Source organism: Ixodes scapularis, unplaced genomic scaffold (genome assembly GCF_016920785.2).
Source record: "Ixodes scapularis isolate PalLabHiFi unplaced genomic scaffold, ASM1692078v2 PGA_scaffold4__175_contigs__length_147842914, whole genome shotgun sequence".
In the NCBI taxonomy this organism is placed as follows: domain Eukaryota; kingdom Metazoa; phylum Arthropoda; class Arachnida; order Ixodida; family Ixodidae; genus Ixodes; species Ixodes scapularis.
In genome coordinates this window covers 95154971-95171582 of record NW_024609879.1, presented here as the reverse complement: position 1 = coordinate 95171582, position 16612 = coordinate 95154971, and the positions used below count along the sequence as shown (strand labels likewise).

Sequence of the window (16612 nt, the reverse complement as noted above, 5' to 3'; positions counted from 1 at the left end):
TAGGGCGGGGTTTTGTATACAAACAAATTACGTCACTACTGTCTCTTTAGGACACTGTGCACATCCCCTTCAACACCACTTAGATACAGATACTTTCACACCGAAATTTCTGAGTCACCAATAGAGGTGAAGGGTGCTTTTCTGTCCCTTCCACTCCTCCTTGTTCTGCGTGCTCTTTCTACACCACCTGCTTCTGCTCCTCTCTTTCTTGCCCTTTCCATGCCTCTCTGCTTTGCACGCTTTCTCACACCACCTGCTTCTGCTCCTCCTGTTTCTGTGTGCTGGGTCTGTAGCTCAGTTAGGCCTCATTCACACAGCCGGCTCCTCGCCCCGTCCTGGCGCAAGCGTTGTCAGCGCCGTGCGGAAATTGGGACGGTGCATGCTGGGATGGGGGAGTGTTCGAACCAACGACGACGGAGCTGTTAGCGGTGGCTACGAGATTTGATGGATGCTGGCTGTTGTGCCCTCCATATTGAACGGTAGCTTGTGCTACCTAGCCTAGAAACCTTTCTGCTTCTTTCAAATTCTGCATCAAACTTTTGTATCCTGTAAGACTGTATAACCAATATAACCCATTAATTTTGTGCCCAATTTCACACTTCTTTTGATCTCTACCACCAATCTTGTGACCCCCATCTGTGACTACTTTGTGGCGGCGTCGATCACTAAATGTAGGAGATGGTTGGCGTTGATTGGTGTCGCCACAACTATTTTCTTACTTGGAGCGTGCTTTTGGGTCGGCGATAAGGATCTTGCTGGTTTGAAAACATTTATTTGTCTCTACATTTCGAAATAAAAACAAGACCCACGGTGAGCATGTTTCACATCACTTCTTACTCCACATATCTTCCCCGATAATCGACCACCGTACTTCCTTAATTTGGCTGTTCTTCCTTAAAATTATATTTATGTCTATTGCAAAGGAAACAATGTGGTCTCACCATTTTGAGCAGCAGCTCAGCGGAAAATCCAAGTTTCTCTATGGCCCGTTATTCAAGAGCCCTAAACATCACACAAAGCACCCTCGTCCCGCCCCTTCCCGAAAAAAGCTTTGTTGGCTTTGTCGGGGGGGCACGGTACAGTCAATCCCCTCTCCTGTGACCGTGCCCATGGTCACCCAACTTTGAGAGTCCGCCAGATTGAGCGAAAGTTTGATATTTTGGAATTGGTCTTCCCCCGTTTGGGGCGGGACTCCGGCACCCCCCATCTCCCGTCTGCGCCGAAAACGTAGAACATTGTCTTTCAGAACACTTCCTGTCCGGCAGTGCGATTGGGTTCATAACCGGCCCAAAAACCCTCCTCCCGGCGGGAATGCTGCTCAGCGCTCTCGCCAGGATGGGGGAAAAAACGGCTCTGGGAATGAAGCCTTAGCAGTGCACCCGGCTTCCACGCCGGTGACCGGGGTTCGATTCCTTGCACCAGTGGTAATTTTTTACAGCAGAGCTGTTAACGGCTAGGTTCCCCAGGATTGTGTCCGGTATGTCGACACAAACCTACCTGGACAGCTACCGCCATCTATAAGCGACGGCGGCAAGCACGCAACCAGTATGGTTTCCGCCGTCGCTCGTAGATGGCGGCAACCTTCCCAGCTATCATAGAAGAATTGATAGTTGTGCGCGTTGGTGGGAATTCATTGTAGAAAACAGCGTGAAAAACAGACGACGACGAAGAAGAAGCACACGTAACGAGCGCAGCGCTCGTTACGTGTGTTTCTTCGTCCTCGTCTGTTTTGGGCGCTGTTTTCTACGCTCTTATCAGTTTCGGTTTGGACTCACGATGGGTCGGCAGCACGCCCTTTCGGGGAAAGGAGACAGGCTGCGGAAGGAGCGGCGAAGTACGTAGCATCGCGAATGGGTCCGCAACCGCCGCAAAGCGGCTGTCGCCTCGACTTCCACTGAGTCCAGCGCTTCAGATTCTCTTGCCAAAGAGCACATCACTCGCCTGGAAAGCCGCCACCGAGAACAGAACCAGCGATGTAAAGGGCGCCGGCGGGCCAACGCCACGGACGACGATTGTGCCACGGAGGCCAAGCGCAGGCGCGAGGCCCGGCGACGACTGCACTCCGCACCGGCTGAACAGTTCCGGGGTGCGACGGCGAGGTTCTGGAGGGAATTTGTGGAGAACCCGTTTGGCGTCACGTGCGCCGTGTGCGACCAACTTTGGTTCGCCGGAGACGTATCCAGGATCAGTCAAGTGCACCGATCGGTGTCGGTCAAGACTGATCGGTGTCGGTCAAGAAAAAGCGGGAATTGAGCGCGTGCGCGTTGCGGCAGTGTATTGAGTACAGCTCCACTGGTCGTCCTTCTTCACGAAAGTGAAAAGGCTGAACGTTTTTCTAGATAGTTTAGCGGTTGCAGGCTGTCTAACCTACACATATGGTGCTTATGCATCTCCTTAGGTTGGTTGGCCCTATAAAGCTAGTGCTTTAATATACGCCAAGTGTTGTACAGCTACCCAACACCAGTCTGTTCATTCGTCCTAAGAGATCCCTAAAGGTTTTAAAGCACTCGGTCGTGAGCAGTTGTGTTTGGGACTCGGCCTTCAATGTACCAACCGAGATTTGTGTGACCAGCGCGACGAAGACGGTGGGCCTGTCTCTGAACCCCATTGTATGTTTTAGGGGGCCTTCTTCACGAGCTGTCCAACGAGGGAGCCCGGCAGCAGTTCGAGAAGTTCCTGGAAGAGCTCATTGTCTGCCGCATGGTCATTTCCGCTCAGGTGAGCTCAAGCGGTCTCGGTATTCGAAAGAGAGCTGACGAGAGGCGCTCTGAATCAACGGGAGTGAGGGGGGTCGGTGTAATTCGGCCTACGTCGAATTTAACGGGAACCTGCGCGCAGCAGCTTTTTTGCAGATCCTCCTATCTTGCGATTAAACCGGATCTTAAATATGTCCTAGAAATATTATTTCCCACATCCAACGTCTTCAACTATATGGGCCATAGTGAGGATGGTGTGGAACTTACAATGGCAGCTTTGGATGGTGCTTAGTGGACTCATGCTTTGCACTGCAGTTTTGGTACCCATGTGGCAGAGGTGCCATTGAAACTTAGAAAGGGCGTCACGAAGTTTTGCGACGGCGTGACCGCCGGGATCGCGGTAGAGCGTGTTGGACGTTGCAGCCTCGAAAGGTGACTTCCGTGCCTCGTTCCTCAGATTTCTGGCCACTGTTTTCTGTCCACGCAGGTTTTCGGCCCAGTAGGGACGACAGAGACTACTAGCGAAAGTGCAGAAGTTCGGCAGTCTGACAAATATGAGAGTCATGGAACTTTGGGAAGGATGCATTTATTGTGTGCTTTTCACCCAGCGTGTCAATTTTCCCGTTGCGAATCGCCAGTGAGTCGCGTACTGTTTAAGTGCTTGGGGGATCCTTCAGATGGGGCCTTTATTATAGCGAATTTGGATTTTTCAGTTATCGCTTTATTTCATATTTAACTAGGTATGTGCACATTTCGATCGGCCCACATGTTCGATGAACGGCCGGAAGCACGCAGTTCTTCCTTCAGCAGCCGCCGTCTCCTCTCGGAATCTGGCAAGAGAAGAGGCTGAAGGAGGCCATACTTTCGGGAGCCCCGACACGGGTGTGTTAGAGCACTGCACGGGCCTGGGCCAGTCCGGCCCAACCGGCAGGTTGGGCCGGGCTGGGGAGCACGCACTTTCTCGGTCTTGAACAAAAGATTTTTCGGGCCGTGCCTGTACAGTCGTGTGCTGCAAATTCTAAATTGTTTATAACAAAACGTCTGCTCGTTGATCTTTTAGGTTCAGTGAAAACAAAGAGAAATGCAAAGCCACTACGGCGCCGTTAAAAAAAATTACAAAAAGACGTCTTGCACTTGGGAAGTGGATAAAAGAAAATGTATGGACTCCACCAGCATAGTGGGAGAGTACACGGTTTATGCTTAGCCAGTTTTTAGCTTAAAACCTGGACACTCTTTCGAGCTCATGTTTATAATCTGTCGAGCTCAGGTCGGGCCCAGGCAGTGTCCCTACCTGGCCGGGTCTAGAATTTTAATATTATGTCAGGCTCGGGCCAGGCCCGGGTCGTGTCCCTAGCGGGTCGGGCTGGGCCTAGAAATTCCGGCCTGTGCAGTGCTCTAGGGTGTGTGCCCACGCATATCTCCTTCAAGCGAACGTGCCTTTGCTACCCGGTGGCCGCCCGGTTCAGTCTGGTTTAACTTTGCGCTTGACGGATTTCTGTCGCACGCAAGCCAGACGAGTTGGTGGTGATTCCCAGAGCTGCAACGACCTCTACGGAAGTGCGGGAGACAGTCGACAAAGCATCCGAGGACGACATCGCTTTGTTCCCCTATGCACACAATCCCGTTGTTGCTCCCAACGCAGATCCCGAGATCGTAGACTTTCCGTGTCGCCAAGACGAAGGCATCCGGCGAAGAGCCTCGAGATGCAGACGAGAAATGGCTTTTGTTTGCTTCGCAACCAAGTGGACTGGGGTGGCAGCAACTGTGGCCTAATGCGATGCCTAAAACATTCAGAGGAGGTGCTACTGAGGCCCGGCAAAAATGCTCGGCCAACTCCGCTCGTTTCTCCTTCCAAATGCTGTTGGGTTGCCCCGTCGCCACGGTTTGTTCGGTTGAATATTTGTTTGGAGGCTTTGGCGGCATTCCGGCGCATTTCCGAGGCTACCGTCGCTCTTTTTACGGTTCTCTTGCTCTGATCGGGGTATCTGCTCCCGTCAGGAATTTAGTTGCCGTCCCGTTTACTTCGTCTCAATGAGGGTTCACCGTTTGACCTCCACTGCAAGCAAACGGTGATAGTTCCCCCCATGTTGTTTATGCACATACTGCAAATCTATTAATTGAAATGGCCAAACTGATTCGTGGGGTTTCATAAATTATTGATTGATTGATTGACTCATTTATTTATTCACTGCTCAATTAATTGGTATGTTCATTCGTTTATTCTATGGTTTTTCCTGTGAACAGCGTGGGGACCGGGAGTGCCACATTGTGGTGCTCTTGGACGACGACACGGTGGACTGGGATGAGGAGTATCCCCCGCAGACTGGAGAGGAGCACTCGCACAGTGAGTCGGCCCTTTCCCTATCCCGCCCTCTGCCACTTAAACTGAGGGTCTATAGACCTTTTTCACAAGGGCGCCTCTTGAAATATCACCACTTCCAGTATGGACGAAAACAATGTTTTGCCCTCGCCACACCAATAGAATACATTTAGGACTTAAGTGTAACCGTCGCCCATTTTGTTCGCTTCGTTCCATTACGTGAAAAAGCGGCGGCATTGTCCCTGAAAAATGGTAATAAAAATATGTCATCAAGAAGCCGTGATGCCGGCAGGGGTGCCGCGCCTAAGCACCACTCAAGGTCAAAGCAGACGCACTTTAGACATAAAACCTGCGCAGTGGGGGAGTGTGGTGTCACTGCTGGAACGTCATGTGAAAAAGGAAGAAACATGGCGTGCTGCTTGTAGGAATGTGCTGTGTTTACGAATGCCCTTTTGCCTTCCTACACGTAAACAGTCTTGAGTGTCCTCCTCTAATTGTTTTTTCCCCTTCTTTTTTTGTGCATTTTTTCTTCCCGGTTTTGCTGTCTCATCTTATGGGTGTTGCCTGTTCATAATTGGGTCATTTCATGCCAAACGTCAAAGACGTTGCGCCCAACCATTTCGGATTTTTAAAAGAAAATTCATGACTTCTTAGTCTAAGGTCCTTAACCTGTTCCTCAAATATTTTCGTGTTTTTTTTTGTATGGTGCGAGCGTGATTTTAATTTTTTAAATGGGTGTAAAATTAGGCGTCATTCAATATTTAAGTAAAAATCAAATTTCTTTTCAAGACACTTCACAATTTATTTTATGAAATTCGAACAGCTTTTAGCTTGTTATGTTGTGATGATTAGGCAATTTTTATTGTTTAAATATTTTAAAAGTTTTACAAAATTCATAAAAACTTGAAATTTTCTATAAAAAATTATTATCGCTTTACTTTTGGCAATTATAACCTTTTTCTATTGGAAGTCTTATACATGTGTTACAAATTAAGAATGTTTTGAGCCATGCAACAAAATACTTAACAAAAACAAAAATTTGAAAGTTGGGAACAGGTCCGTTTCGCCGCCTAAACAGCCGTTTATTCTACTTGAGGTGGTTCAAGTAAAAATATAAAAAATAACGACTTTAGAAGAAGATCCATTGGGCTGTAATTTGTGAAAGTTTAATCAAAAAGATTTTTTTCTTAATCGATAAAAATAAAATTGAAGTTCAGCTCCCGTGTTGCAACCTAGCATTGTTTCTTGACGCCTCTTCACCACAACACGCCACCTGACACGAGAGCTGAGAAGCTTTGCACGCACGCAAGTGTGATTTTCAAAAGGGTTCTATGCATGTACATTCTTGACTTGCAAGGCAGCTAAAGATGCGCCATGGTTTGCCGCAGCCGCCTCCACTCATCCTTCTTTTGGCTGTGACGCAAAAAACAGCGGATATGGTGTGATAATTGTATGTGCTGTGCCACCACTGCACAGCACTCTCATTGCATCCTTTGTACCGATATCAGCTCTCCTCACTTCGAAACACGATGCCTAACGGCGTTGGCATCATCTGACGGAGACTTCTCCTATTCAGGAAATGGGATAACGATAGAGTGAGGTCCTGCTGGTATTTTTAAAGTAGAAGACCAACAGTAAGAAAGGGTAGAAAAACGAGGGGTACTGTTTCGAACGATCACTGACTAGTTGCAATCGGGAATCTGCCCAAGAAATTTTATTTTTGTCGGAGTATGGTGCCATATTCATAGATGAAGCAGGTTACTTGGCACAGGCAAGTCGTTATGCAGTTTGTGCGGATGCTGATCGTGGTAAATAGGAAATTCTGATTATTTTACTTTCTAAACTAGGAGCATAGTTGTGTCGTCTTTACTCATCGCTAATGTGTTGTCTGACGGACATGGATTGACGGATCCTTTCTCTTCACTCAGGGCCCCTGAGCGAAGTGAAGGGAGTTGTCGACCCATGTCCGTCAGGTCTTGAGCATCAATGAGGGACCACTTCTTGGCCTGCGTGATTTTGTGGCAACCATTTGCACCAGAAGAGCACGGAGAGAGTTCAGTTTCTACAAAGAAACCAGAAATTTTTAAGGTACTACATACTGTGTATAAAAGAAAGCACTCTTGCCTACTCACACGATTCGGGCATATCAAACTTTTTCATGACAAAAGCCAGTACTGTATCCCAGCGGGTATATTCAGCGTAAAAACTTTTTTGCGCTGGTTTAGTGGCAGGCAAGAGGTAAATCGGGTCAGCTGCAGATAAATTATTGCACTATTACAACTTTTACTGGGACAGGTGTCACATAAACATAACAGGTTGAACAGCATACAGATTAAAATTTGTTGTTTACTGTGTCTAGTCGGTTTTGCGAACGGCATGAATTGAACTGCTGCAACTCAAAAGAGTCGGTGACGCATTAGCGATGAGTAAACACGACACAACTATTTTTTTAGTGTAGAAAATTGAACAATTATAATTTCCTATGTACCCTCATCAGAATCTGCACAAACCGCAGAATGACTTGCCTGTACCAAGTGACCTGCTTCATCCATCGATATGAGCGGGTGACACATTAGCGATGAGCAAACACGACATATCTATCCTCCTAGTTTATAAAATAAAACAATCGGAATTTCCTACTTACCCCCATCAGCATCCGCACAAACCGCAGAATGACTTACCTGTGACGAGTGCCCTGCCTCATCTATCGATATGGCAGCATACTCCGACAAAAAAATTAACTTTCTTGGGCAGATTCCTGATTGCAACTAGCCAGTTGTCATTCGAAACAATACCCCTCATGTTTCTTCCCTTTCTTACCGTCGGCCCTTTCCTTCGAAAACTCCAGTAGGGATTTTGTTCTATCATTTTTAAATTTCCTGAATAGAAGAAGACTCTTTCGGGTGATGCCAACACCTTTATGCATCAAGTTTCGGATTGAGAAGAGCTGACATAGCTACAGATGGTGCTACGAGCCTGCTATGCCGTGACAGCACATACGATTATCACACCATGTCCGCTGTTGTTTGTTTCACAGAGGAAAAAAGGCCAAGTGGAAGTGGCAAACTGTGCCGCGTCTTTAGCCGTAACAGTGACTGAATATACCAGGCAATGGACCTTTTTTCAGCAAGCTTCTGCGCATGCGTGCGCCCCCTCCCTTGGCCTTGCTTCCTGTTATCGCCATTTTCGGAGGGCACCATCTCGCACAACTAGCATGTTCAGCATCTATCTTCGCACATATTTTGTCTTAGTTGTCGATTCTTTTTTCAGTGTCGACAGTATGGGCCATAGAAAGCAATGAAAACTGATACAAAGGCACGATGCCAATGTGTTCCGACTGTTGAAGGCATGCTAGACTACCCTTCATTTGTAGTTCACAGACAACTTCCCAGACGGCACTCATTACTTGGAAAGCGGTCCATTGCAAGTCAAGAATGCGGACGTGTTGAGCCCTCTGCGAAAATGACACTCGCGACCGGCAATTGTTTTGCGTGCACGCAAAGCTTCTGAGCCCTCGTGTCAGGTCTTGTGTGAAGCGGCGTGTTGTGCAAAGAGGAGGTGCTAAGAAACAGTGCCAGGATGCAACACGAGAGCTTAATTTCAATATTCTTTTTCTCGATTTAGAGAAAAATGAGTTTCGTGTTATCTGAGCAATTGAGAAAAAAATCAAAATCAACTTTCAGAAATGAAAGGCAATCACCTCTTCTTGTAAAGTCGTTATTTTTCATATTTTTACTTGGACCACCTCGGGGTGGAATAAACAACTGTTTAGGCAGCAAAACGGACTTTTCACAACTTTAGAATTTTTTTTTCCTGCGAAGAATTTTGTTGTACAGCTTCAAGCATTTTTAATTTGTAATACATTTACAGGACTTGGAATGGGAAAAATTATAATTTCCAGGTGCAAAGCAATAATTAGACGAACAATTTAGAAAAGTGCTAATTTTTGTGCATTTTGTTGATTTTTTTAAAAATGTTTTAACAATAAAGATTGCATAATTATCACAACATAGCAACCTAAAAGCTGTCCGAATTTCAGGAAATGCATTGTGAAGCGTTTTGAAAAAGATTAGACTTTTACTAAGTTATTGAATGATGCCTTGTTTTATGTCCATTTTAAAAATAAAACCACGCTTATGTCATAAATGTCTTAAGAACAGGCTAAAGGACCTTAAGGTAAAAAGCCACAAATTTTCTTTTAAAAATTAAAAATGATTGAGCACAACATTGAAAATGTTTGGCGTGGAATGACCCAATTATGTTGTGGTCGTTTTGTTCTCCCCAAGGCACCAGCACTTTGTGAGTGTCAAGTCGATTGGCACAGTTGTTGGAAGTGTTCCGTTTGCACAATGCGCAATCAGTGCATTGAAAATTCTACATCTCGCTTATCCTGAAAGTCCACTATCTCGAATTCGTTTCTTAGTTTTTAAAACTTTGAGGGTATAAGGGTTTACTATTCCCTTCGATTTGACGTCATATTGCTCGTGTTCGTGAGTATGTCTGAACTTGCTAGGCCCTAAAGATGGGTGCTTTGCTCCTTGTATGGTTTTCCCTGAGGAGGTGCTTTTTTTTTGCAGTTGTGCACAGTACGGCGATGTACCGCTTCTTCAAGTACATTGAGAACCGGGACGTGGCCAAGCAAGTGCTCAAGGAACGCGGGCTCAAGAAGATACGGCTTGGCATTGAAGGTGGGCTCCTCAATCATCCATAAATTAGGACCACTCGCAGTGACGATCGAATCGCAACTATTTGAAATCACCTCATTGTAAAAGATGTTCTATCTGCAAGTTACTATTTCACAAAAATTTCCTACTGCTTCGCGTTAAATTAATTCAGTAATCGTAGCTCATTGCAGGTTAAGAAAGCGGGACGCCTACAGAGTTCTTTCGAAAGACCAGGTACTGGAGAGGAGGCCAAGCAAGTCGACTAGCCTCCAGCGTTTGCTCGCTAAATTGGAAAAAGTGGAGGGCTTCGCAAGAGGCATTTGTCCCACTTCCTGCAATAGGGTAAAGAGGTTACTATTGCAGGGCGGGTGGACTTCGTTGGAGGAATACAAGATGCAAACTTATTTATCCCCAACTGGTTAGCCAGTCAATAATCCCGCGAGGACGACGTTAACATAGGGACGGCATTCTCGAATAAAGTGAGATTTTCGGCACCAGTATTTGACGCACCAATTAGCTTCAAAGCTCAAATCTAGGAATGTGAAAATTGGATTGAAATATTTGGGCAGTCGCTGTTCAAACCAAAAGTTAGGCGCAAACGAACCGGCGATGGTTGAACAGAATAAACTTACAACTCCGAAACTCCCGCTTGGTTTCGTCCCTCGTTCTCACTAGTCTCGGGGTTTATTATGCTAGTAGGTTCGATTTTGAAACTCGAATATTCGCATGCTCTTAGTCACGTGACACAGTCATGTGGTTACCCACATGCTTTCCACCCTTAGGTAACAAAGTAACTGTCGCTTCAGAATTAAAAACGGCGCGGAAAGACGAGGACCAGAAAAGAAGTGACACGGACGTCGCTCCAAGAGTCTCCTCGAGCACCCTGGTAGACTGTCGAGCTTGATATGGATTTTGGGTTCGATTAAATGTAAGTTCTTTCTTGGAAATTTTTCTTTGAAATCTGCATTACACAATTGGCGACAGTTTTCTATGGCATCCCGTCACGCTTTCCTCAGGCGCCCAGCCCTTGAACACGTTGTAGAGAATGGAACTGTCTGTAGTTGCGAACAGGGCAAGGGCCTCCAGCGTGGGCTTTTCACCTTGGACGACGCTTGGACGTTTGGTTATAGCACGGAGGAAATGGATAGACTTGCTGTTCTTTCTCTGTCGGCGACTGTAGGGAACGTTCTGGCCCCTCGCAGGCTACCCAACGCACAAGGAGAAGGTGAAGCGTCGTCCGGGCGGCCGGGCGGAGGTGATCTACAACTATGTGCAGCGGCCCTTCCTACGCATGTCTTGGGAGAAGGAGGAGGCCAAGAGCCGCCACGTGGACTTCCAGTGCGTGAAGAGCAAGTCCATCACAAACCTGGCCGACGGGTCCCCGCCTGTCGTGGACCCGGGCCTGGGCGCCTCACCCCCGGTCGTGCCGCCGCAGCCGTTGCAGCAGGAGCCGGGGGCCGTGGGCGGTGCGGATGAGGCGCCGGCCGCCCTACAGCTTCGGCAAATGCCGGCACAGCACCACCAGGACGCACCGCCCGAGGAGCGCTACCCGACTGTGCCGTTTCCTCCCGATGACCTGCCCTGAGAGTGGGTCCGCGCGTCGCCTGCCCCGGAGGTGGTCCTCGTCGGAGTGGTGGCAGTGTGCTGCGTCGTCTTTGCCCGCTCCTTCCTCTCGGTGCTTTGGGACATCTCGGGCATCTAGGCGTCCGACGACGACCACGCTTCGACCGGTGCCGAGGGCATCCGTCTTACTTGGCTCCCCTTTGTCGTCGAGTCTCCTCAGTTGTGCGGAGCTTATGGACGCCTCAAGCATGTCTGGAGCTCTGCTTGGACGGTTGGTTTTCCTCGGGACGTCTCGCCTTTCACGGTCGCCTTCGAGGCCGGGTCTTGCACGTGCCCCGGAGCTTGTGACGTTTCTTTCATTACCTAAATGTGCTACCCGACTTCGAGCAGCCCTTCTGAAAGACATCGCGTTGTCGCTGGAGGGCGCGACACTTGGAGCATTTGTGTGCGTCGTCTCCTGCGAATGCAAAAATGGCTGAACTTGACCGTTGGCTCCCGAGCACATCCCTCGACCGGAAACTACCGACTCATCTGCGTCGATTCTGCCCTTCGGTGCCGTCTAGGGGAACCGGACGTCGTGTTCCTTTTCCTTATTGCCTCTCTCCCACCCCCCCACTTTTTCCGGAGTGATTTCACGAACCGTCGTCTGTCTGCCCTTGCCTGCGAAGGCATCTCCTGCTCAAGTGGCACGTGCGCAGATCGGCGACACCTCCGGACCGCCGTTTGAGTGCGTCCCCACTGAATGGAGCATTGCAACTAGGAGTGTCCGGTCCTATGCCTACCCCCGTTCTGAGAGACAATGGACGAGCTTGTGCGAGACGACGTGCTTTGAACCGAACCGGGTGGTTCGCATTGACGTCTGGAACCTTCAGTTTACGCTAGTTGCCGAGTCGTACTCACGATTGTCTCAGTGGAGTTACGCCGCAGTGTTCGTAAAGTGGGGATTTCGCGCCCGTCGGTGAATCTTGCGAGGTGCATTTTTGCCTGTTTGCCGAACTTTGGGACTTTTCTCGGTGTAACTAGAGATTGGTTTTTCGTGAGGTTTTGCGGGTCGAGCTACGGGAGTTTTCTACACCTTCTCGCAAAGAATGGGGCGTTGTCCTACCGACATTTTTTTTACGCAGGTCGGTGGATGTTGTTTTTGGTAGTATCCCGGGGCTGGGCAAGTGGTTACAAAAATTTTACAGGCTTCGGAGCTTTCTGGTTTAGAGAGATCCCAACGATTCTTAGAAAGATCCTAATGATTCTTATCTGCATTGGAACTTGCGTGAGAATGAGCTAGAACTGTATGAAACTGGTTTTCGTATTTTCCTACAAGAACACAGAAATTCTTTCATACTTGTGTGACGAGTGAATCGTGAATCCAAAGTATTGCTCATTTCCGCTGCGCTCTCTGCTCCTCTTTAATCTTTTTAAGACCGGGCCACTTGGTTGTGCGGAACAAACGAAACAGCGGAAGTGCAAAAAGCTTGCCGAGCCCTCGGATGCTATTCGAATGTTGTTCTTTGATGTTGTGAATATACCTGTGTGCCTAACTGGTCTGTGGCACTTTGATTTTTTTTTTATTTATTGAAAAAGCTGCGGCATATTGCGGCAGATAAGACTATCTCATCTTTGCTTTTTTTTTTTCTTACTTTCTGATTGAGTAACATCTTTTGAGTAAAATTTTTCTTATTGGGGGGTGTAATTAGTTGACTGCCTTCAATGGCTTTCTCGAACCCTTTGTATACTGGTGTGCATGCCTTTTTGTCAGGCTGCCCAAGTCCGATGCACTTTTAAGGGTACAAGGTCGGGCTGCCCAAGCCCTACTTTGTACCGTTAAAAAATCCTTTGCAACGTTTTTTCACTAATCGAAAATTTTAAAAGTTCCTTTGCTTGTTTGTAACCAGACTTGCAACTTTTGCTCGTGCCGATACGGATGGCTGCGGCGGTTGTACAAACACATTTTGTCCTCCTTCGTGCATTGATTTATTTCAGCCGTGGGGCTTTGAAAGAAACGGTTCTTGTTTGCAAGTGGTAGAGATGGGCAGCATAGCACTAACCAGTATTTATCTCCAAAGAGTTTTAGCATTGTTTTCTAATCTAACCTTTCTTTTTGTGCCTACTATTCAGTGTGAAGATTGCCAGTGTTGCATTTGAATTTGAAGGACGTCTGTTGCGGGTTCAACGACTGTGTTTTGTTGTTCGCTACTCGCTGTGACTGTAGAAGACTAAGACTACAATTAGTTTTGCCTCTGAACAAGCCATTTGGTCAAGCCCACTTCGCGTCCCTGTATTAACTGCGACTCTTATATTCGGCGTTGTATTGCGGTATAAATGTGACAGTGTTGTATTTCTGGGAAAGAAGACAATTTTAGAGGGTGTCTTGCCTTATTTGCTAACTTGCTTGGAGGGTTTATGAGAATATCAAACAGTACTTTTTGCATCCTGTAAATGCGTTGCAGATTTTTCTCAAATACCCGAATGTAGCGCCACGCATTTCACCGTGTGCTCACAACTAGCACTCTCGGTTTTAGAAATACCGAAGTTCCGGGGCCGAATGTTATGTGCTTTAAAGATGGACGGGACTTTTATACATTTTTAAAGGGGAAGATGTAAATTCTTACAGGTAGCAACAAACAGTATTGGGGGCCCTGCTAAGTGTCATTTGTTCTCTGAAGGCAACCAAAAACGAATTTAATCTCTTAATCTGATTATGTTAAGCTTTCATACTTTAGCACAATATTTCAGTCACCGGCGTTACATTTGTGTGACATCCAATATCTTTGAGTTGCATAGATAAATGTGGCATACAACAAAAAGGGTTTGCTCTTCGAGATGCCCCATAGTATCGCGGCATGACGAGTTGGTTGCGTTCACATTCAAGGAAGCGAACAGCGGTCGGCTGCAAGTTCAGTTAATGAAGAGTTTTGACACTGGAGAAAGGAGGGTTATGATAGGAAAAGACTTCCCAAGAGAACTCGCATATGTGCATACTACTAGCCTGAGCACTGTTACAAGGTGCGATGTTTCTGGCGTAAAAGGTTCGGCGAGTTGCACTTTTTTTTCTTTTTTCAGGGAACAGTACCATATCCGAATCACTAAAGCACACTCAGTCCAGCATTGGCGGGCGACTCGATTTGCTCGGGGGAGCTTGTGCCAAGCGCGGTCTACGGCAATTGGACGCGAGCCGTTCTACTGAAACTTTCTGCTGGTTGGGGCGAAAGGTTGAGATGGGTGGTTTTGACTCTGTGCCTTGTTTGTGTCTACCAATGCCTTTTTGAGTTAGGATGGAACGCGCGGAGCTTTGGGTGAAGAAGAGCCACACTCCGGACAGTGGGTTTTGATTGTTCCAAGGTTGGATTGTTTGGGCTTACGAGTGGAGCGATCCCCAGCGGCGTGTTTCTCGCGTGTGTGCATGTGCCGTTTTTTATACTGCATTAACAGTGTCGACTATCAAAGTGTTGTGGTGTTTTGTGCGAACAAGACGTGTTTTCGCCAGTTTTTTTGTACAGAAATAAAATTTTTAATATATGTGCAGTCGAGTTTCTTTGGGTGGGGAACCTGCTTCCACAATTGGTGACCGGTCCGCATTTTGTCGTGCATTTCGACGTGCTGTTCGCCAGGACCTTGTGCACCCTTTAGTCATCCCTTGTGGTCCTGAGGGTTGCCACAGTTTTTCACTGTAACACTGCGTCTCTATTTTTAGGCCAAAATCTGTCCTCTATTTTCGACCGAGCAGGGCACCGCAAGATGTAAAAATTATGAGTCTGAGCAAGACATCCAGTGGCGAGCCCGTCGTGACCTTTGGCACTCGCGGAAATACTAAAAAGATTTTGAGATTGCAATCTGTTAAATTGGAGAGAATGACACACCACTTGTGCTTAACCTGTGTAGGTCCCCTTGGCAAGTCCATCTTTTGGTGAATTTCGTTTTCTTTCACCTTTGAGGGAATGGAGGGTGTTTCATTTAATGGTTTTTGTATGGAATGATATTTTGGTAAGGACGACATGTCGACTATTTTCATTGTCTCGCTAGTAGGATTGTGCGAATATTCGAATTTCCGAATAGTTCAAAAAAAATTCCGAGGACACCTCTGCAGTTCTTACGAGTTGTGAATGCGAAAGCATGAATGTCGTTCTTCCGCTCTCTTAAGCGCGATCCAAACCAACGCTTCTTTTTGCGCCTGTAGGTCGTGCGGCTGCGGATGTGACGCATTTCGTGGCGTTTTTGCTGTTTCCGGTCGCGCTTTCTGAGTCAGAACCGTGCGCTTTGGTTTGGACGGGCGAAACTTCGGCACGAGCGCACAAGCAAAGTGCAACTGCGACAGACTGGCCGGCCAGACGGCGAGAGAAAGAGAGAGAGATCGCGTTGTCATGTTGGAAGAGAATAAAAGGGGGGGGGGGGGGAGGAGAGGGCAGCCAGACGGCGAGAAAGGCGGAGCCGGAACTAGCTTGCCCTCCACCGATTGGCCGGGACACAGGAGCGTCCTACTACGTCACCGCGCGTTTTTGTGCGCGTTGAGAAGTTGAAATCATCCAACTTTCTTGTGCGCGCCCGGAAGGGGCGAAGAAGCGGCGCGACGTCACGAAAATACGTCACATCCGCAGCCGCACGACCTACAGGCGCAAAAAGAAGCGTTGGTTTGGATCGCGCTTTAGCTCGTCTGCAGCGTACTGGCGTGGACGGCCACGTTTCGCTACAGCTGAAGTTGCGGCCGCCCACGATATAAATACCTCGGACGCCGCCATGATCCTCGGCACCGAGAGGAGCGGAAGCGGCCGCAGGCCCCCACCTTCCTCCGACAACGCCCGACACGAGAGCGGCGGCCGAGCGCGCACTCTCGTAAAGCGGCCGCAGCCCCTCCCCCCTCCGGCAACGCCTGAACCGGGAGCGGCGGCCGACCGCACGCTCTCGTGAAGCGGCCGCCAATGGCTATCGAGGAGCCGTTTTGTTCAGCCAATGGGAGAATGGGCATTTCTTTCGCATTTTTTCTTTTGGGGTTACAGACGTCGCCGTAGACCGCGTCCCCCCCCCCCCCCCCCCCCCCCCCCCCCCCCGCTAAGCCCTCCGCAACGAAGCAGCCACTACTGCGCCGGCGCGCCGATGGCCTTGAGTGCAGAGTTCCGGCTAGCGTAGCTGGTTGCGGAGAGCGTTGCGGGACAGCGGAAACGATCTACGAAAACTCCCTAATGCTTTCGCGTTAATAGGGAGTTTTCGTACATCGTTTTCGCCGTCCCGCAACGGCTCTCCGCAACCCGCTTCGATACCCGGAACTGTACAGCCAAGGCTATCGGCGCGCAGGCGCAGTAGCGGCTTCTTCGTTGCGGTGGGCATAGCGGAGAGAGAAACGCGGTCTACGAAAACTCCCTAATAATACGGTGTTCCAC

At 48.3% G+C, this 16612-nt stretch overlaps 1 protein-coding gene across 1 annotated transcript in view; it reads left to right on the top strand.

Moving 5' to 3' along the window:
- LOC8043422 (BTB/POZ domain-containing protein 10) overlaps positions 1-14762 on the top strand; it is a 48699-nt gene extending 33937 nt beyond the window's left edge. The window contains exons 6-9 of the mRNA XM_029981470.4: positions 2621-2718; positions 4941-5040; positions 9594-9704; positions 10883-14762. Coding sequence (XP_029837330.2) covers positions 2621-2718; positions 4941-5040; positions 9594-9704; positions 10883-11265 — 692 coding nt within the window. The 3' untranslated portion in view covers positions 11266-14762. The remainder of the gene's footprint in view (positions 1-2620; positions 2719-4940; positions 5041-9593; positions 9705-10882) is intronic.
- The last annotated feature ends 1850 nt before the right edge of the window (positions 14763-16612 follow it).